Source organism: Camponotus vicinus, unplaced genomic scaffold (genome assembly GCF_025532165.1).
Source record: "Camponotus vicinus isolate PSW18456_S1 unplaced genomic scaffold, iyCamVici1.0 SCAF_9, whole genome shotgun sequence".
NCBI lineage: Eukaryota > Metazoa > Arthropoda > Insecta > Hymenoptera > Formicidae > Camponotus > Camponotus vicinus.
This window is the reverse complement of record NW_028141981.1, coordinates 14,171,037-14,194,740: the sequence shown is the minus strand read 5'-3', so window position 1 is coordinate 14,194,740 and position 23,704 is coordinate 14,171,037. Positions and strand designations below refer to the sequence as shown.

The 23,704-nt window shown below is 28.8% G+C and overlaps 4 protein-coding genes across 4 annotated transcripts; all 4 read right to left on the bottom strand.

The window, feature by feature from the left end:
• Window positions 1-391: 391 nt before the first annotated feature.
• On the bottom strand, window positions 392-3,606 carry LOC145977311 (protein CREG1-like). Its single transcript, XM_083109192.1, has 5 exons — window positions 3,343-3,606; window positions 1,833-1,987; window positions 1,090-1,209; window positions 798-876; window positions 392-720 (listed from the first exon to the last, which is right to left on the bottom strand). Exons 1-5 carry the CDS (start codon window positions 3,506-3,508, stop codon window positions 560-562), a joined length of 681 nt encoding a protein of 226 aa, XP_082965318.1. The 5' UTR covers window positions 3,509-3,606; the 3' UTR covers window positions 392-559.
• Window positions 3,607-7,500: 3,894 nt separating this feature from the next.
• LOC145977309 (protein CREG1-like) lies at window positions 7,501-11,140 on the bottom strand. Its single transcript, XM_083109191.1, has 5 exons — window positions 10,891-11,140; window positions 8,983-9,143; window positions 8,220-8,339; window positions 7,912-7,996; window positions 7,501-7,838 (listed from the first exon to the last, which is right to left on the bottom strand). The coding sequence occupies exons 1-5, from the start codon at window positions 11,039-11,041 to the stop codon at window positions 7,678-7,680; spliced, it is 678 nt and encodes a 225-aa protein (XP_082965317.1). The 5' UTR covers window positions 11,042-11,140; the 3' UTR covers window positions 7,501-7,677.
• Window positions 11,141-12,288: 1,148 nt separating this feature from the next.
• LOC145977308 (protein CREG1-like) lies at window positions 12,289-16,977 on the bottom strand. Its single transcript, XM_083109190.1, has 5 exons — window positions 16,727-16,977; window positions 13,799-13,953; window positions 12,998-13,117; window positions 12,700-12,778; window positions 12,289-12,626 (listed from the first exon to the last, which is right to left on the bottom strand). The coding sequence occupies exons 1-5, from the start codon at window positions 16,875-16,877 to the stop codon at window positions 12,466-12,468; spliced, it is 666 nt and encodes a 221-aa protein (XP_082965316.1). The 5' UTR covers window positions 16,878-16,977; the 3' UTR covers window positions 12,289-12,465.
• Window positions 16,978-19,849: 2,872 nt separating this feature from the next.
• On the bottom strand, window positions 19,850-23,062 carry LOC145977307 (protein CREG1-like). Its single transcript, XM_083109189.1, has 5 exons — window positions 22,652-23,062; window positions 21,282-21,436; window positions 20,564-20,683; window positions 20,286-20,367; window positions 19,850-20,208 (listed from the first exon to the last, which is right to left on the bottom strand). The coding sequence occupies exons 1-5, from the start codon at window positions 22,935-22,937 to the stop codon at window positions 20,042-20,044; spliced, it is 810 nt and encodes a 269-aa protein (XP_082965315.1). The 5' UTR covers window positions 22,938-23,062; the 3' UTR covers window positions 19,850-20,041.
• Window positions 23,063-23,704: the final 642 nt, after the last annotated feature.

Here is a 23,704-nt window from a genome sequence, read left to right as displayed (position 1 = left end):
ATGGTTCAAATGGAATGCTTCTCGTATATTTACTTAGGTTACGTTCCAAAACGTAAGTAACCGAGGAAAATTTTACTCGATGGCCGATTTGAACCAATAGGAAAGGCTTAAAAGAGTTTTGGAACGGCCATCGAGTAAAATTTTCCTCGGAGAGGACGTTTTGGAACGTAACCTTATTTCATGAAAAAGAGAAAAATCTTTCGCATGCGCAGTAACACAAGCGTTGACAGAAGCGTGCTTAATTTGTCATACATGATATATAACAATAAAAGATAATTGGTAAGATAATCTATGAAAAAGAAATAAAAAATCTATGGAAAAGAAATAAAAAACATTGAAAGTTTCAATCAAGGAATATAAATGAAGGATTGTAATAATGACATTTATTAACTTATATTTGCAGTCAATTTATTTCTAATACATCAACATAAGAATGATTACATATCTATTTTTGAAAAATATAAATTCTCTTTTAGCTTCTTATTTCAAAGAAAGCAATATCATACGATTATTAAAACTCGGGAAATTTATTAGTGATAGTATTTACCGAATCTACTCATTAGACACGATGTTCCACAAAGGAATGTTCGTATAATTCATTTACGGCATGATTCACCGGCGGATGATAATATTCTATCACTGTAATGTTTATTGGTCCACCATAGTCGTTTAATATAATGATTTCACGTACGTGTAACTTGAAGAAGGAGAATTCATGATCTATATAAATAAATAATACAATGTCATTTTTTTTATGCAATTTTTAAGTGACATTCTGTAATAAAATGCGAGATTACCTGCGGGCAAATGTTTCAATTCCGGATGACGACCGAAAAATAATTGTGCTGCAGTTTTTTGCTCTGTAGTATTGTTCACCTACCATGAAACCATTAATGATAATAATTAAACGTTAATAATAATAATTAAATGTTAATAGTAATAATTAAATATTAATAATAATAATATAAAATTGAAAATGTTAATAATAATAATAATTAAAATTTTAATTATATTTAATTAATAATTTAAATAATAATTAAATCAATATAATACAAATAATGTAAATAGAATGTAACAATTTATACTGACTGCTACAATATTTCCAGTTAGCATAACTCTAGCACATCGCGGGTCCATTGCATCCAAATGTTTATATTTGCAATAATTTCCTTCCGCCAATGACACTAGAAGAGTCGCGCGATGGTCTTTCTGCAATAATGAATCATTTATATGATACGATCGTTAAAAAATTTGACATGATAGATAAATTAGATATTTTATCAATACGATAAAAAGTATTGCATTAAAGAGATTAAAATTTTGTAAAAAAAAACATGTATATAAGATGTGATATTTTTTCCTATTTTCTTATCAATAAGTGATTGATTTGACCCTTTAATGACAAGCTAAATGATTAATTTGATTATAATATATCAATTTAAGATAATGTATGACAGAATATTTCAATGGATATGAGGAAGGAAAGGTTGAGAAGGAAGAAAACTGATATAAAGCTGACAACTGACAGTTGACAACTGATACGCTTTTCCATGATTAATTAATTATAGAATTAAATAATGATGTAAATTATACGATACCTATTGCCAAAACATTATTATTGGTTTATATATCAGAAGATATGATATAACCAATTAAAAATATAATTAATATCGAAATTTTGCATGGATACCAAATGACTTGAAATTTTTTTATAACAAAATTTTCTTATTCTTTTTGGCGTTTCTTTGACATTTTGCTTTCTCGCGCATCAAATATTCTAGAATACGCATTGTATATTACGATTACATTATATGTGTATGATGTTTACTTACATCCAGATCTTGAGCAGTGTAGTCAAGAGGGGTAAGATACATATATGGTATTCCAGTGCCATTTCCAATAGGTCCATCGCTAATAGAGACTAAATTTGCAAAAGGATATGTTTTAATATCTTTTCGAGTGCTTATCGTCGCTACGGCTGCCCAATCTGCCGATAAAAGAAAAAAGAATAATTATAAAAATAATTATATAAACAAAAAGATATGTTTTTCTTATAAATATTCCAAGGAAAACACAAGTCAAAGTAATGTTATTTGACATCATGTTGATGTTAAATATATGTAGACCGAAACATATTTAGACATAAATTTGGTCAATATGACATCAAATTGGCTTAATTTTTATATTCTTGTGATCGCAGAGATACAATATTTAAATATTTAAATGCCGAATACATCATTAATGCATTCGATTGTATGCGATGGATTGAATTGTATTCACAAGTCATGTTTCTTTGTCTTTTATCTTATATGCAAGAGAAGAATTGAAATATTTTAAAGTGAAAATGATAGAATTTTGTAATTTTTAATGAAGATTTCTATTCTCTGATTTCTCTTTAAAACAATAAAATTATTTTATGAGTATCGTAATATTCGAAGAAATCGTGGTACTTGATACAGCGCATGAGTTTTTTAATTAATTGATATCTAGAAAAATATGTGCATAACTTAAGATCAATGGTAAGACAAAAACAAATAGCGCATTACATATATATATATATATATATATATATATATATATATATATATAATACTTAATATATATATAATACTACAACTCGCTACTTCTATGGCCGATATTCATAGTCCGTTCTTATATTTAAAATTGTCTTAAGTCTGGTCTTAGATCATCTTAGGTCGTCTTAAGATTCTTCAGCTAATGAAATAGCCGTATAACATTTTCAAAACTTATTAAGATGATCTTAAATATAAGAACGGACTATGAATACCGGCCTATATTTTGTTTATTTCGTATATTTTTTGTAAAATATATAATAAAATATGAAACATGCGCATAGTGTTTCTATTATAATTCCAGCTTTAATTTTCGATAATGAAGATATGAATATTTTTTTATAAAAATATACAGATTGTGAAAAATTCTTTTGTCGAAATGTGTTTGTATTTAATTAAATCTCTAAAAGAATTAAAATGTAAAAACTTGTAAATGTATATACCCTAACAATATACATGTAAAAAAATGTCTAAAGAAAATATCCAAAGAATATATAATATATATTTTGCATTAACAATATACATGCTGTTAGGGTATGTATAGGATAATATATATTAGTAGAAAATTAGTACATATTACCGTAATGCAGAGTCACGACAACTTATTAAGAGTAATATTGTTACATGTACTATACTACATTATATATATATATATATATATAAAATGTAGTATAGTATATATGTAATATAAGTGTGTGTGTGTGTGTGTGTATATACTTCATTTTGAATTTTTGAATTTTCTATCAATGATACTACGTTGGTCAATTACCAGCATGATTAACGACGTATCTAGCCACTAAAGCTGACTGATTTGCCGGTGGTAGATCATAAGGTTGATGATGAGAATGATGAGTCTTGATTCTTCGAAGGCCGTACATACGTGCCTCGCTTAATACAGCGCAAAAAGCGATAACGCTCGCGATTCGCAACATCATCGTTAGAATTGTCACTGCACCGAAAGCTTTTTACAATAAGAGAAGCGGCTTCTACTCGATAATATTCTTGAAGATGAGGCTTAAGCACAAATGAATTGGTCGCTACTGCGCGCCTTTTATAATAAGCTTTGTGATTAATGTAAGGCGATGTAGATCGTAATAAGAGTCGAACATCATAAATTAAATTCGGCACGTGTATCGCGAGTGTCCATTCAATAATCTTAACGCATCATGTGCGTATAGCATTTTATGTAACGACGCGTTATTATTCAAACTAAGTGTCATTCAAAGTATAAACAACGATAAAATATAATATATTTTTAAAACAAACTAAAAATAAACATTTTTAATTTACAATATTGCAGCATATTTAAGAATTTACTTTTATGTAACGTAATCAAATCGAAATTAAGATTCATGTATTCATGTATTTTGTTTTCGATTGTAAGGGAAGCGGCTTCTACTCGATAATGTTCGTTTGTTGAAGATGAGGCTTAAGCACAAATGCATTGGTCGTTATTACGTGTCTTTTATAAACTTTGTAATTAATGTAAGGCGATGACTGTGAAGATCGTAATAAGAGTCGAACATCATAAATTAAATTTAGGCGCACATGTATCGCGAGTGTCAGTTCAATAATCTTAACGCATCATGTGCGTATAGCATTTTATGTAACGACGCGTAATTATTCAAACTAAGTGTCATTCAAAGTATAAACAACGATAAAATATAATACATTTTTAAAACAAACTAAAAATAAACATTTTTAATTTACAATATTGCAGCATATTTAAGAATTTACTTTTATGTAACGTAATCAAATCGAAATTAAGATTCATGTATTCATGTATTTTGTTTTCGATTGTAAGGGAAGCGGCTTCTATTCGATAATGTTCGTTTGTTGAAGATGAGGCTTAAGCACAAATGCATTGGTCGTTATTACGTGTCTTTTATAAACTTTGTAATTAATGTAAGGCGATGACTGTGAAGATCGTAATAAGAGTCGAACATCATAAATTAAATTTAGGCGCACATGTATCGCGAGTGTCAGTTCAATAATCTTAACGCATCATGTGCGTATAGCATTTTATGTAACGACGCGTAATTATTCAAACTAAGTGTCATTCAAAGTATAAACAACGATAAAATATAATATCTTTTTAAAACAAATATAAACATTTTTAATTTACAATATTGCAGCATATATAAGAATTTACTTTTATATAACGTAATCAAATCGAAATTAAGATTCATGTATTCATATATTTTGTTTTCGATTGTAAGGGAAGCGGCTTCTACTCGATAATGTTCGTTTGTTGAAGATGAGGCTTAAGCGCAAATGCATTGGTCGTTATTACGTGTCTTTTATAAACTTTGTGATTAATGTAAAGGCGATGACTGTGAAGATCATAATAAGAGTCGAACATCATAAATTAGATTTGACACGTGTATCGCGATTGTCCGTCCAATGATCTTAACGCATCATGTGCGTACAGCATTTTATGTAATGACGTTATTATTCAAATAAGTGTCATTCAAAGCATAAACAACGATAAAATATAATATTTTTTAAAACAACATACTTTTTATAAACATTTTTAATTTACAATATTGCAGCATATTTAAGAATTTACAATTATTAAACATATAAGACTCGAAATATAAAATTAAACAAAAAGGTTTTAATGGCAATACGAGTCAAGTGTCGATTTTATAACACAGTTATTTATTATACAAACAAATAAGTATGGAACCAATTACAATGAAAACATTGCGAACGTTTCGACCCTATTTTTGGACCCTCTTCAGCGCAAATGTGATGATAAAAAATAACAAAGGTTTTATCGGAGTCAATTATAAAGTGTGCCGTCTAAAGTAAAGATAAATGTTTCGGTATCTCATTATTTTGACGATGCTTGTAATAAAATCAGTCAAATTTGTCAAAAGTTATATGAAATTAAAAAAGAAAAAGTAAAAAAATTAAATAGATAATGTAAACTAATGTGAACAAAAAAAGAGGAAATAAGTAATGAAATTAATCTTGAAAAGTTAAGAGGTTGAAATTTCCATGTCAATTTTTTAAAAATCAATAACAATTAGAATAATTCAAATAAATATAAACTAAATATAGAATCATATACGGCCGTATTCATAGACCTTCCTTGAGGAATAAGGAAGATCTATGAATACGGCCGATAGAATTAAAAATTAAAAAGTTAAGAAATTGAAACTACGAAATAAGACTTACTTCCAAACATTTATCTTTACTTTAGACGGCACTCTTTATAATTGACTCCGATAAATCCTTTGTTATTTTTTATCATCACATTTGCGCTGAAGAGGGCCCAAAAATAGGGTCAAACGTTCGCAATCTTTTCATGGTAATTTGTTCCATACTTATTTGTTTGTATAATAAATAAATGTGTTATAAGATTGACACTCGACTCGTATTGCCATTAAAACTGATATATTTGTTTAATTTTAAGAATTTACTTTTATATAACGTAATCAAACCAAAATTAAGATTCATGTTTTCGATTGTCATTCCAATTGTCGAAAAAATAAAGTAAGATTGTTAATTAAGGTTGATATTTTTTTCCCTGGATTCTGTAATGATCCATACCCAGTCGACACAATTACGTGTTCACTATATGACAGCTATACATTTCAATATCACATTTTATATAACGTGAAAGTTGCTGCAATGTTGTAGTTATATTATAATTTCGCCCCTTTTCAAAAGTAACGGTGATGATACATTTATGTTACAAATACATAACCGAAAAACATAGTTGCTATATATATGTTACATACTTACTTAAAAATACTGCAGTAATGAAAATCTACAATATACGTAACGTAAACTATAGATTTACAATACTGGCAGTGAATTTCGGAACGCAGCCATAATATAACATCTATGTAGTTTCAACGTTTAAATTCTATATAAAAATAATATTATCATATAACTGATTAATGATATTGATTTTACGTTGCTGCAATATCATACTGCAATATTGGTTATATATTGAAGCACCACATGCTTGTTATGTAAATAATATGTTGCATTCGTACATTTATATTACATAACAGGAAGCGATAAATAGAAGTAACTGTGATATAAATATCATAAAACATTTGTTATATAAAGTATTACTCCCAAGTTATATAGCAGTAACAAATTGTGTCGACTGGGTATATGCATATATAACGAAAAAACGACTTTTTCAGATATTCCAATTTACAAATCGTACATTATATGAAATAAATGTATCCACGTGCGCGTATTTATATATTTCATAAAAATTTATAACATAGATAAGGGTGGGTTTTCATTTGACGCTCGACGCTCACTTTTAGCGTCAAAAGACATCATGTGATCAAAAAATGACGAATTGGTATCTTTATTTTTAGTCACGTGATGTTTTTTGACGCTAGAAAATGAGCGTCGAGCTTCAAGTGAAAACCCACCCTAAGAAAGCATGTAAATCCATGTAAATCTAGTGATATCCACGTCCACATCCAATTCAAAATCTTTTAATTGATTGGTCTAGTGGATAAACTTTGCCGCTGTGAATGGCTATGGTCACCGACGAGAGGGCTATCACAGACGAAATTGCATAGCTGCATATGCATAACATAAGACCATATGGACCAATGAGCATCGAGTATTAAGTCGCCATATTGACTTACATAACATAATACTCGATGCTCATTGGTCCATATGATCTTATGTATGCATATGCAGCTATGCAATTTCGTGTGTGATGGCCCTAAATCTATTTATTTCATAAACAAGAGAAAAATCTTTCGCATGCGCAGTAACACAAGCGTTGACAGAAGCGTGCTTAATTTGTCATACATAATATACAGCAATAAAAAATAATTGATAAGATAATCTATGAAAAAAAAATAAAAAATCTATGCAAAAGAAATAAAAAACATTGAAAGTTTCAATCAAGGAATATAAATGAAGGATTGTAATAATGACATTTATTAATTTATATTTGCAGTCAATTTATTTCCAATACATCAACATAACAATGATTACATATCTATTTTTGAAAAATATAAATTCTCTTTTAGTTTCTTCTTTCAAAGAAAGCAATATCATACGATTATTAAAACTCGGGAAATATATTAGTGATAGTATTTACCGAATCTATTCATTAGACAAGATGTTCCACAAAGGAATGTTCGTATAATTTATTTACGATATGATTCACCGGCGGATGAAAATAATCTTCCACTGGAATGTATTTTAGTCCATCAAAGTTGTGTAACAAAGCGATCTCATCTATGTCGAACTTGACGAGGTAGAATTTACGATCTATATAAATAAATAATACAATGTCATTTGATGCAATTTTTAAGTGATATTCTGTAATAAAAGACGATATTACCAAACGATGCGACCAAATCTTTGAAATTCGGATGACGTTCGGAGAATAATTGTGCTTCAGTTTTATACTCCGCAGTATCGTTCACCTACCAACCATTAATAATTAAACGTTATTAATAATAATTAAATGTTAATAGTAATAATTAAATGTTAATAATAATAATATAAAATTGAAAATGAATAAATGAAACTGAAAATGTTAATAATAATAATAATTAAAATTATAATTATATTTAATTAATAATTTAAATAATAATTAAATTAATATAATACAAATAATATAAATAGAATGTAACAATTTATACTGACTGCTGCAAATTTTCCAGTTAGCATAACTCTAGGACATCGCGGATCCATTGGATCCAATTGTTTATTTTGACAATAATTTGTTTCCGCCAATGATACTAGAAGAGTCGCGCGATTATCTTTCTGCAATAATGAAACATTTATATGATATGATCGTCAAAAAATTTGACGTGATAGATAAATTAAATATTTTATCAATACGATAAAAAATATTGCAATAAAGAGATTAAAATTTTGTAAAATGAAATATGTATATAAGATGTGATATTTTTCCCAATTTTCTTATCAATAAGTGATTGATTTCATCCTTTCAATGACAAGCTAAATGATTAATTTGATTATAATATATCAATTCAAGATAATGTATGACCGAATATTTCAACGGATATGAGGAAGGGGAGGTTGAAGGGGAGGTTGAAGGGGAGGGTTGAGAAGGAAGAAAACTGATATACAGCTGACAACTGACAGCTGACAACTGATACGCTTTTCCATGATTAATTAATTAATTAATTAATTATAGAATTAAATAATGATGTAAATTGTACAAAAACCTATTGCCAAAACATTATTATTGGTTTAATTTATCAGAAGATATGATATACCAATTAAAAATATAATTAATATCGCAATATTGCATGGATACACCAAATGACTTGCTTATTCTTTTTGACGTTTCTTTTTGACATTTTACTTTCTCGCACATCAAATATTCTAGAATACATATTGTATATTATGATTACATTATATGTGTATGATGTTTACTTACTTCAAGATCTTGAGCAATGTGGGCTAAGCCATGAGGGGTAATATACATATATGGTATTCCAGTGCCATTTCCAATAGGTCCATCGCTGATAGAAATTATATTCGCAATAGGATATGTTTCAGTCTCTTTTCGAGTGCTTATCGTCGCTACGGCTGCATAATCTGCCGATAAAACATAAAAGAGTATAATTATAAAAATAATTATATAAACAAAAAAATATGTTTTTCTTATAAATATCTCAAGGAAAACACAAGTCAAAGTAATGTTATTTGACATCATGTTGATATTAAATATATGTAGACTGAAACATATTTAGACATAAATTTGGTCAATATGACATCAAATTGGCTTAATTTTTGTATTCTTGTGATCGCAGAGATACAATATTTAAATATTTAAATGCCGAATACATCATTAATACATTCGATTGTATGCGCGATGGATAGAATTGTATTCACAAGTCATGTTTCTTTGTCTTTTATCTTATATGCAAGAGAAGAATTGAAATATTTTAAAGAAAACACATAGAATTGAAATATTTTAAAGAAAACACATAGTTGTTAGAATTGAAATGTTTTAAAGAAATCACATAGTTGTTTTTAAGAAATAATATGGAATTGTTAATTGCAAATTACATATTTTTTCTTCAAAACAACTATCTGTTTTCTTTACACCAATTGATTCCTCTCATTATTTTGTACGTAAAAGTATTAAGGTAAGATAATCGAAAAATGAATATTTTACAAGATATTTTACGGTTTATGTAAAATTAAGAAATTATTTCAAACCTCATAACTCAAAAAGTACTTAACGAAAAGGTACTTAATTATAGTGTTTTGGAAAGCTCTCGAGATAAGCTACAAGAATATGCAATGACAAATAGTAGGTTCCATTTAAGAAATTGAAGGTGACCTTCATGTGACCTTCAAATAACTCTTCAAGGTCAAACCAATGGTACCATCTTATGTCCCCCTCGAAACCATACAACTTTTGTCTGAAACATTTTTGTTTGCTGGGCTTAGTTTTTGAGATATTTTACTGTCCAAGTTAAAATGGAACACCCTGTATATATATATATATATATATATGTGTGTGTGTGTGTGTGTGTGTGTGTGTGTGTGTGTGTGTGTGTGTGTGTGTGTGTGTGTGTGTGTGTGTGTGTGTGTGTGTGTTACATACATATATATATATATATATATATATATATATATATATATATATATATATATATATATATATGTATACTCAATACAACTCGCTACTTCTATGGCCGGTATTCATAATCCGTTCTTATATTTAAGATTGTTTTAAGTCTGGTCTTAGGTCGTCTTAAGATTCTTCAGCCAATGAAATAGCCGTATAACATTTTCAAATCTTACTTAAAATGATCTTAAATATAAGAACGGACTATGAATACTGGCCTATATTTCGTTTATTTCGTATATTTTTTGTAAAATATATAATAAAATATGAAAAGCGCCCATATTGTTTCTATTATAATTTTAGCTTTAATTTTCGATAATGAATTTCGATTTGAATATTTTTTTATAAAAATATACAGATTGTGAAAAATTCTTTTGTTGAAATTTGTTTGTATTTAATTAAATCTCTAAAAAAATTAAAATGTAAAAACTTGTAAATGTATATACCCTAACAATATACATGTTAAAAAAATGTCTAAAAAAAACATTCAGAGAACATATAATATATATTTTGCATTAACAATATACATGCTGTTAGGGTATGTATAGGATGATATATATTAGTAGAAAATTAGTACATATTACCGTAATGCAGAGTCACGACAACTTATTCAGAGTAATATTGTTACATACCACATTACATTATATATGTACTTCATTTTTAATTTTCGAATTTTCTACCAAATATACTACGTTGGTCAATTACCAACTTGATTAACGACGTATCTAGCCACTAAAGCTGGCTGATCTGCCGGTGGTAGATCCTGAGCTCGAACATCAGTCCTTCGAAGGCTGTACATAAGAGCCTCGCTTAATACAGCGCAAAAAGCGATAACGCTCGCGATTCGCAACATCATCGTTAGAATTGTCACTGCACCGAAAGCTTTTTACAATAAGAGAAGCGGCTTCTACTCGATAAAGTTCTTGTTGAAGATAATGCTTAAGCACAAATGCATTAGTCGTTACTGCGCGCCTTTTATAATAAGCTTTGTGATTAGTGTAAGGCGATGTAGATCGTAGTAAGAGTCGAACATCATAAATTAGATTTGACACGTGTATCGCGAGTGTCCGTCCAATGATCTTAACGCATCATGTGCGTACAGCATTTTATGTAACGACGTTATTATTCAAATAAGTGTCACTCAAAGCATAAACAACGATAAAATATAATATTTTTTAAAACAACATATTTATTATAAACATTTATAATTTACAATATTGCAGCATATTTAAGAATTTACAATTATTAAAAATATAAGACTCGAAATATAAAATTAACTAAATCAGTTTTAATGGCAATATGAGTCAAGTGTCGATTTTATAACACAGTTATTTATTATACAAACAAATAAGTATGGAACAAATTACAATGAAAACATTGCGAACGTTTCGACCCTATTTTTGGGCCCTCTTCAGCGCAAATGTGATGATAAAAAATAACAAAGGTTTTATCGGAGTCAATTATAAAGTGTGTCGTCTAAAGTAAAGATAAATGTTTCGATATCTCATTATTTTGACGATGCCTGTAATAAAATCAGTCAAATTTGTCAAAGAAAAGTTATATGAAATTAAAAAACAAAAAGTAAAATAATTAAATAGATAATGTAAACTAATGTGAACAAAAAAAGAAGAAATAAGTAATGAAATTAATCTTGAAAAGTTAAGAGGTTGAAATTTCCATGTCAATTTTTTAAAAATCAATAACAATTAGGATAATTCAAATAAATATAAACTAAATATAAAATCATATTGTATTAAAAATTAAAAAGTTAAGAAGTTAAAACTACGAAATAAGACTTACTTCCAAACATTTATCTTTACTTGTTCATTGATCCATATGGTCTTGTTATGCATATGCAGCTATGCAATTTCGTGTGTGATGGTCCTAAATCTATTTATTTCATAAACAAGAGAAAAATCTTTCGCATGCGCAGTAACACAAGCGTTGACACAAGCGTGCTTAATTTGTCATACATGATATACAGCAATAAAAGATAATTGGTAAGATAATCTATGAAAAAGAAATAAAAAATCTATGCAAAAGAAATAAAAAACATTGAAAGTTTCAATCAAGGAATAAAAATGAAGGATTGTAATAATGACATTTATTAATTTATATTTGCAGTCAATTTATTTCCAATACATCAACATAACAATGATTACATATCTATTTTCGAAAAATATAAATTCTCTTTTAGCTTCTTCTTTCAAAGAAAGCAATATCATACGATTATTAAAACTCGGGAAATTTATTAGTGATAGTATTTACCGAATCTACTCATTAGACACGATGTTCCACAAAGGAATGTTCGTATAATTTATTTACGATATGATTCACCGGCGGATGAAAATAATCTTCCACTGGAATGTATTTTGGTCCATCAAAGCTGTGTATCAAAACGATCTCATGTATATCTAACTTGGCGAGGAAGAATTTATAATCTATAAAAATAAATAATACAATGTCATTTGATGCAATTTTTAAGTGGCATTCTGTAATAAAATGCGATATTACCTGCGCGCAAATCTTTCAATGTCGAATGACGATCGGAGAATAATTGTGCTGCAGTTTTATGCTCTGCAGTATTGTTCACCTTCCATGAAACCATTAATAATAATAATTAAACGTTAATAATAGTAATTAAATGTTAATAATAATAATATAAAATTGAAAATGAATAAATGAAATTGAAAATGTTAATAATAATAATAATAATAATTAGAATTATAATTATATTTAATTAATAATTTAAATAATAATTAAATCAATATAATACAAATAATATAAATAGAATGTAACAATTTATACTGACTGCTACAATTTTTCCAGTTAGCATAACTCTAGGACATCGCGGGTCCATTGGATCCAATTGTTTATTTTGACAATAATTTGTTTCCGCCAATGATACTAGAAGAGTCGCGCTATGATCTTTCTGCAATAATGAAGCATTTATATGATATGATCGTCAAAAAATTTGACGTGATAGATAAATTAGATATTTTATCACACACAATACAATAAAAAATATTGCATTAAAGAGATTAAAATTTTGTAAAAAGAAACATGTATATAAGATGTGATATTTTTTCCAATTTTCTTATCAATAAGTGATTGATTTGATCCTTTCAATGACAAGCTAAATGATTAATTTGATTATAATATATCAATTCAAGATAACGTATGATCGATTTCAACAGATATGAGGAAGGGGAGGTTGAAGGGGAGGTTGAAGGGGAGGTTGAAGGGGAGGTTGAAGGGAAGGTTGAGAAGGAAGAAAACTGATATGCAGCTGACAACTGACAGCTGTCAACTGATACGCTTTTCCATGATTAATTAATTATAGAATTAAATAATGATGTAAATTGTATAAAAACATATTGCCAAAACATTATTATTGGTTTAATTTATCAGAATATATAATATACCAATTAAAAATATAATTAATATCGCAATAATGCATGGATACATTAAATGATCTGAAATTTTTTTTATAACAAAATTTTCTTATTCTTTTTGACGTTTCTTTTTGACATTTTACTTTCTCGCACATCAAATATTCTAGAATACACATTGTATATTATGATTACATTATATGTGTATGATGTTTACTTACATCGAGATCTTGAGCAATTAGGCCAAGAGAGGTAATATACATATATGTTATTCCAGTGCCATTTCCAATAGGTCCATCGCTGTAAGCGATTAAATTCGCAACAGGATATGTTTCAGTCTCTTTTCGAGTGCTTATTGTCGCTACGGCTGCATAATCTGCCGATAAAACATAAAAAAGTATAATTATAAAAATAATTATATAAACAAAAAGATATATTTTCCTTATAAATATCTCAAGGAAAACACAAGTCAAAGTATTGTTATTTGACATCATGTTGATGTTAAATATGTGTAGACCAAAACATATTTAGATATAAATTTGGTCAATATGACATCAAATTGGCTTAATTTTTGTATTCTTGTGATCGCAGAGATACAATATTTAAATATTTAAAAGCCGAATACATCATTAATGCATTCGATTGTATACGGGATAGATCGAATTGTATTCACAAGTTATGTTTCTTTGTCTTTTATCTTATATGCAAGAGAAGAATTGAAATATTTTAAAGTGAAAATGATAGAATTTTCTAATTTTTAGTGGATTTCTATTCTCTGATTTCTCTTTAAAACAATAAAATTATTTTGAGTATCGTAATATTCGAAGAAATCGTTGTACATACTTGATACAGCGCATGAGTTTTTTTATTAATTGATATCTAGCCAAATATGTGCTTATAACAAGATCAACGGTAAGACAAGAGCAAACAGCGCATTACATATATATACATATACTCAATGCAACTCGCTACTTCTATGGCCGGTATTCATAATCCGTTCTTATATTTAAGATTGTCTTAAGTTTGGTCTTAGGTCCTCAACCCAGACAGCAGACTTTTCATAATATGTTCATAAAGAGCTCATATTTTTGACCTCTTTATGATTTGCAATTTTAAATGAATTCAAGATGTGATCTAAAAATATTACTTTTTTAAACTCTTGAACACTAAATCATAAGCAGCTGATTATGAGTTCCCATATATGAACCTGTTATAACATTCATACAGTGGTCAGAAAAATATCATTTTGATATCAGAAATGTGGCACGTGTTTCTTTGTTTGCCGCTACGCGGCGAACCATTCTTAACTTAACTCATATTCAATATTTATCATGAAATGTATATAAAGAACTAGTAATTAACACATAAGATTTAAAGTATATGTTTTTCCTTTTATGAGCAGTAGTGCCAGAAAGAGGACACACTGCTCACACGCATACAAGCAGAAAGAGCCACATGTGCTACGCAGCATAATTGTGTGTGAACCGCATCCTCTGCTTGATATAACTATTTATCAGTTTAATTTCTGACAAACTGAATTTAAAATAATTATAGAATAATTATAGAAATATTTAGAAAATCATCAAAAACCTATTATAAATTGCAGAAATTTTCTTAATTACCGAAATTTTTACAATTTGCAATAATGTGCACAACTGACTTTTTTACGATCTCGTCCTCACACTAAGTTCATAATACTATTCTTAAAGAACTCATTATGACCAGCTCACAAAGTGTCCATTTAGGTGGCGCATAAGATCACAATCCGAGCATCTTTTTTCGAGAAAAATTGAGGAACTCATAAAAATTTATGTAACTCATAAAGAGCTACTATAAGATGTCTCCGTGCTGTCTGGGAAGATTCTTCAACTAATAAAATAGCCATATAACATTTTCAAATCTTACTTAAGATGATCTTAAATATAAGAACGGACTATGAATACCGGCCTATATTTCGTTTATTTCATATTTTATTATATATTTTTTGTAAAATATATAATAAAATATGAAACGCGCACATGTTGTTTCTATTATAATTTCAGTTTTAATTTTCGATAATGAATTTCGATATGAATATCTTTTTGTAAAAATATACAGATTGTGAAAAATTCTTTTGTCGAAATTTGTTTGTATTTAATTAAATCTCTAAAAGAATTAAAATGTAAAAACTTGTAAATGTATATACCCTAACAATATACATGTTAAAAAAATGTCTAAAGAAAACATCCAAAGAACATATAATATATATTTTGCATTAACAATATACATGCTGTTAGGGTATATATAGAATGATATACATGTATATTAGTAGAAAATTAGTACAGGGTGTTTCGTCAACATACAGCTCAATACGACGGGTTGCCTGCTCATAGGAGCGGAAGTCCGGTAATGCAGGGATAGGTAATACAGATCACTCGCGTACATTTTCGACGAAGTATACTAGCTCTCACGCTATCAACGCGTAATGAGCTGTTAGAAGAAAAAATTATATTGTACAGAATAGTGACAGCTAGTATACTTCGTCGAAAATGTACGCGAGTGATCTGTATTACCTTTCCCTGCATTACCGGACTTGCGCTCCTATAAGCAGGCAACCCGTCGTATTGAGCTGTATGTTGACGAAACACCCTGTACATATAAGGGCCTGAGCAAAATGGCTGCCTTAAGATTTTAATACTATATTTTATGCCTTAGGTCTTTGTCTTAGGTAACGCACAATATTGTGTGTTATGTCCCGAGTCTTATGTATACGCGAACGTTTGTAATAAGAAATAAACCTAAGACAAAGACTTAAGGCATAAAACATAGTCTTAAAATTATAAGGCAGCCATTCTGCTCAGGCCCTAACCGTAATGCAGAGACACGACAACTTATTAAGAGTAAAGGCCCTCACACACAAAATTGCATAGCTGCATATGCATAGCATAAGACCATATGAACCAATGAGCATCGAGTATTAAATCGCCATATTGACTTACATAACATAATACTCGATGCTCATTGGTCCAAATGATCTTATGTTATGCATATGAAGCTATGCAATTTCGTGCGTGATGGCCCTAATATTGTTACATACTACATTATATTATATATGTACTTCATTTTTAATTTTCGAATTTTCTACCAATGATACTACGTTGGTCAATTACCAGCTTGATTAACGACGTATCTAGCCACTAAAGCTGGCTGATCTGCCGGTGGTAGATCCTGAGCTCGAATATCAGTCCTTCGAAGGCTGTACATAAAAGCCTCGTTTAATACAGCGCAAAAAGCGATAACGCCCGCGATTCGCAACATCATCGTTAGAATTGTCACTGCACCGAAAACTTTTTACAATAAGAGAAGCGGCTTCTACTCGATAATGTTCTTGTTGAAGATGAGGCTTAAGCACAAATGAATTAGTCGCTATTGCACGCCTTTTATAATAAGCTTTGTGTTTAATGTAAGGCGATGAAGATCGTAATAAGAGTCGAACATCATAAATTAAATTCGGCACGTGTATCGCGAGTGTCCATTCAATGATCTTAACGCATTATGTACAGCGTTTTATGTAACGACGCGTTATTTTTCAAATTAGTTTCATTCATAATATTTCATGTACAGCGTTTTATGTAACGACGCGTTATTATTCAAACTAAATGTCATTCAAAGTATAAACAACGATAAAATATAATATATTTTTAAAACAAACTAAAAATAAACATTTTTAATTTACAATATTGCAGCATATTTAAGAATTTACTTTTACGTAACGTAATCAAATCGAAATTAAGATTCATCTATTCATTGTTTTCGATTGTAAGAGAAGCGGCTTCTATTCAATAATGTTCGTTTGTTGAAGATGAGGCTTAAGCACAAATGCATTGGTCATGCACTGCGTGCCTTTTATAAACTTTGTGATTAATGTAAGGCGATGACTGTAAAGATCGTAATAAGAGTGGAACATCGTAAACTAAATTTAGGCGCATGTGTATCGCGAGTGTCAATTCAATAATCTTAACGCATCATGTGCGTATAGCGTTTTATGTAACGCCGCGTTATTTTTCAAATTAGTTTCATTCATAATATTTCATGTACAGCGTTTTATGTAACGACGCGTTATTATTCAAACTAAATGTCATTCAAAGTATAAACAACGATAAAATATAATATATTTTTAAAACAAACTAAAAATAAACATTTTTAATTTACAATATTGCAGCATATTTAAGAATTTACTTTTATGTAACGTAATCAAATCGAAATTAAGATTCATCTATTCATTGTTTTCGATTGTAAGAGAAACGGCTTCTATTCGATAATGTTTGTTGAAGATGAGGCTTAAGCACAAATGCATTGGTCGTGCACTGCGTGCCTTTTATAAACTTTGTGATTAATGTAAGGCGATGACTGTAAAGATCGTAATAAGAGTGGAACATCGTAAACTAAATTTAGGCGCATGTGTATCGCGAGTGTCAATTCAATAATCTTATCGCATCATGTGCGTATAGCGTTTTATGTAACGACGCGTTATTTTTCAAATTAGTTTCATTCATAATATTTCATGTACAGCGTTTTATGTAACGACGCGTTATTATTCGAACTAAATGTCATTCAAAGTATAAACAACGATAAAATATAATATATTATTAAAACAAACTAAAAATAAACATTTTTAATTTACAATATTGCAGCATATTTAAGAATTTTCTTTTACGTAACGTAATCAAATCGAAATTAAGATTCATCTATTCATTGTTTTCGATTGTAAGAGAAGCGGCTTCTATTCGATAATGTTCGTTTGTTGAAGATGAGGCTTAAGCACAAATGCATTGGTCGTGCACTGCGTGAGTTTTATAAACTTTGTGATTAATGTAAGGCGATGACTGTAAAGATCGTAATAAGAGTGGAACATCGTAAACTAAATTTAGGCGCATGTGTATCGCGAGTGTCAATTCAATAATCTTAACGCATCATGTGCGTATAGCGTTTTATGTAACGACGCGTTATTTTTCAAATTAGTTTCATTCATAATATTTCATGTACAGCGTTTTATATAACGACGCGTTATTATTCAAACTAAATGTCATTCAAAGTATAAACAACGATAAAATATAATATATTTTTAAAACAAACTAAAAATAAACATTTTTAATTTACAATATTGCAACATATTTAAGAATTTACTTTTATGTAACGTAATCAAATCGAAATTAAGATTCATCTATTCATTGTTTTCGATTGTAAGAGAAGCGGCTTCTATTCAATAATGTTCGTTTGTTGAAGATGAGGCTTAAGCACAAATGCATTGGTCGTGCACTGCGTGCCTTTTATAAACTTTGTGATTAATGTAAGGCGATGACTGTAAAGATCGTAATAAGAGTGGAACATCGTAAACTAAATTTAGGCGCATGTGTATCGCGAGTGTCAATTCAATAATCTTAACGCATCATGTACGTATAGCATTTTATGTAACGACGCGTTATTATTCAAACTAAGTGTCATTCAAAGTATAAACAACGATAAAATATAATATATTTTTAAAACAAACTAAAAATAAACATTTTTAATTTACAATATTGCAGCATATTTAAGAATTTACTTTTATATAACGTAATCAAATCGAAATTGAGATTCATGTTTTCGATTGTCATTCCAATTGTCGAAAAAATAAAGATTGTTAATTAAGGTTGATATTTTTTCCCTGGACTCTGTAATGATCCATATATGCATATATAACAAAAAAACTACTTTTTCAGAGTATTCCAATGTACAGTAGGCGCCAATAATGCCTTAACATATGAAATTGGTCGCATTCGGGATTAATAATGACTAGTTATTATTAAGTTATTATTAGTCTCGAATGCGACCAATTTCATATGTTAAGGCATTATTGGCGCCTACTGTACATTCCGTACGTTATAGGAAATGAATGTATCCACGTGCGCGTATTTATATATTTCATAAAAATTTATAGCATAGATGGGAAAGCATGTAAATCCATGTAAATCTAGTGATATCCACGTCCACATCCAGGATGTCCAATTCATGATGTTTTAATTGATTGGTCTAGTGGAAAAACTTTGCAGCTGTGAATGGCTATGATCAAATGGGACGTTTCTCGTAAATCTATTTATTTCATGAACAAGAGAAAAATCTTTCGCATGCGCAGTAATACATGGACAGATGCGTGCTCTTAATTTGTCATATTTGATATTTAGCAATAAAAGGTAATTGGTAAGATAATCTATGGAAAAGAAATAAAAAACATTGAAAGTTTCAATCAAGGAATATAAATGAAGGAATGTAATAATCACATTTATTAATTTATATCTACAGTCAATTTATTTCTAATATATCAACGTAACAACGATTATATATCTATTTTTGAAAAATATAAATTCTTTTTCAACTTCTTTCAGAGAAAGCAATGTCTCATGATTATTAAAACTCCGGAAATTTATTAGTGACAGTATTTATAGAATCTACTCATTAGATACTAATTCTACAAAGAAACGTTCGTATAATTTATTTACGATATGATTCACCGGCGGATGAAAATAATCTTCCACTGAAATGTATTTTGGTCCACCAAAGTTGTTTAACAAAGCGATCGCATATATTTCTAACTTGGCGAAGAAAAATCCATGATCTATATAAATAAATAATACAATGTCATTTTTTTGATGCAATTTTTAAGTGACATTCTGTAATAAAATGCGATATTACCTGCGGGCATATTTTCCAATTTCGGATGACGACCGAAGAATAATTGTGCTGCAGTTTTATGCTCATCAGTATTGTTCATCACCTACCGTGAAAACATTAATAATAATAATTAAACGTTAATAATAATAATTAAATGTTAATAGTAATAATTAAACGTTAATAATAATAATGAAATTGAAAATGTTAATAATAATAATTAAAATTAAAATTATATTTAATTAATAATTACATCAATATAATATAAATAATATAAATAGAATGTAACAACTTATACTGACTGCTACAATTTTTCCACTTAGCATAACTCTAGCACATCGCGGGTCCATTGAATCCCATTGTTTATCTTTGCAATAATTTCCTTCCGCCAATGATACTAGAAGAGTCGCGCGATGATCTTTCTGTAATAATGAATCATTTATACGATACGATCGTTAAAAAATTTGACGTGATAGATAAATTAGATATTTTATCAATATGATAAGAAATACTGCATTAAAGAAATTAAAATTTTGTACAATGAAAAAATCATGTAAGGTGTGATATTTTTCGCAATTTTCTTATCAATAAGTGATTGGTTTGACTCTTTCAATAACAAACTAAATGATTAATTTGAGTATATTAATTGAAGATAATATATGACAGAATATTTCAGTTTTAATAGATATGAGGAAGGGAAGGTTGAGAAGGAAGAAAACTGATATATATACACTTTTCCGTGATTAATTAATTATAGAATTAAATGATGATGTAAGTTATACGATAACCTTTTGCCAAAACATTATTATTGGTTTAACTTATCAGAAGATATGATATACCAATTAAAAATATAATTAATATCGCAATATTGTTTGGATACCAAATGACCTGAAATTTTTTTATGACAAAATTTTTTTATTCTTTTTGACGTTTCTTTTTGACATTTTGCTTTCTCGCGCAATCAAATATTCTAGAATAGGCACTGTATATCATGATTACATTATATGTGTATTTACTTACAACGAGATCTTGAGCAGTGTAGTCAAGAGGGGTAAGATACATATATGGTATTCCAGTGCCGTTTCTACTAGGTCCATCGCTGATAGAGATTAAATTCGCAACAGGAAATGTTTCAACATCTTTTCGAGTGCTTATCGTCGCTACGGCTGCCCAATCTGCCGATAAAACATAAAACAGTATAATTATAAAAATAATTATATCAACAGAAAGATATGTTTTTCTTATAAATATCTCAAGGAAAACACAAGTCAAAGTATTGTTATTTGACATCATGTTAATGTTAAATTGATGAAAACATATTAGAAATAAATATAATTATATATATTATATATTATAAATTATATATTATATATATATATATATATATATTATATATTATATATTATAAATTTGGTCAATATGACATTAAATTGACTTTGATTTTTGTGTTCTTGTGATCGCATAAATACAATATTTAAATATAAATGCCAAATACATCATTAATGCATTCGATTGTATGTCGCGATGGATCGAATTGTATTCACAAGTCATGTCTCTGTCTTTTATCTTATATTATATGCAAGAAAAGAATTGAAATATTTTAAAGTGAAAATAATAGAATTTTGTAATTTTTAATGAAGATTTCTATTCTCTCTTTGATATCTCTTTGAAATCTCTTTAAAACATTAAAATTATTTTATGAGTATCGTAATATTCGAAGAAATTGTTGTACATACTCGCTACAGCGCACGGGTTTTTTTATTAATTGATATCTAGCCATATGTTCTCTCTCTCTCTCTTGGCACAAGATCAATGTTAAGACAAGAGCAAACAGCGCATTGTGTATACATATATATACTCATTCAATACAACTCGCTACTTCTATATTTCGTTTATTTCGTATATTTTTCGTATTTTTTGATTTAAGATATATAAGATAACAAAATATGCTGATAATATGAAACGCGCGCTTATTGTTTTTATTATAATTCCAGCTTTAATTTTCGATAATAAAGATATGAATATTTTTTTATAAAAATATACAGATTGTGAAAAATTCTTTTGTCGAAACTTGTTTGTATTTAATTAAATCTCTAAAAAATTAAAATGTAAAAACTTGTAAATATATATACTCTAACAATATACATGTTAAAAAAATGTCTAAAGAAAATATCCAGAAAATATATAATATATATTTTGCATTAATAATATACATGATGTTAGGGTATGTATAGGATGGTATATATTAGTAGAAAATTAGTACATATTACCGTAATGCAGAGTCACGACAACTTATTAAGAGTAATATTGTTACATACTATACTACATTATATATGTATATACTTTATTTTTACGAATTTTCTACCAATGATACTACGTTGGTCAATTACCAGCTTGATTAACAACGTATCTAGCCACTAAAGCTGGCTGATTTGTCGGTGGTAGATCCTGTATAGCTCGATTATCAATCCTTTGAACGTCTCGATTATCATCGAATCCGATCGCACGCGTTAGAAACTCGACATTGTATTCGCTCAGCTCTTTTGTTCTCTTCCATTTAATAAACTCTTGAAATTCCTTCCAATATTTATCATAATTCACTCGCGCATCGTTGAACTTATGTGCCTCGCTTAATAAAACGCAAAAAGCGATAACGCTCGCGATTCGCAACATCATCGTCAGAATTGTCACTACACTGAATGTTTTTTACAGTAAGAGAAGCGGCTTCTACTCGATAATGTTCTTGTTGAAGATGAGGCTTAAGCACAAATGCGTTGCTCATTACTGCGCGCCTTTTATAAACTTTGTGATTAATGTAAGGCGATGACTGTGAAGTAATAAGAGTCAAACAGCTGATAAATTAAATTCGGGCGCACGCGTATCGTGAATCCGTTCAATGATCTTAATGCGTCATGCACATTTCATTACGTTTTGTAATGACGCCACATTATTCAAATAAATGCCATTCAAAGTATAAACAGCGATAAAATAATAATAGTTTTAAAGAAGTTAAATAATAGTTTTTTAAAACAAATATAAATATTTCTAATTTACAATATTGCACATCATACTATTTAAAAAATTTACTTTTAACGTAATCAAACCGAAGTTATTAAGATTCATGTATCCATTGTTCATTGTCCATTCATGTTTCCGATTGTCGAAAAAATAAAATAAGATTGTTAATTAAGATTGATAATTTTTTCTCTGAATCCCGTAATGATTCATATATGTATATATATATATATATATATATATATATATATATATATATATATATGTATTTTTTTCGTTGCTTCTCAGGAAAGATAAAAAGAGCAATCGGTCCACGAGAATCTCATAAAATTTTAGAGGTTCGTTTAACGCTTGGTTGTGGTGCAAGGTCGAAGAAACTGGTACGCCGGCCACTGTCGAGGTTCTCCGCTCGATGTGGGTCATCGTCT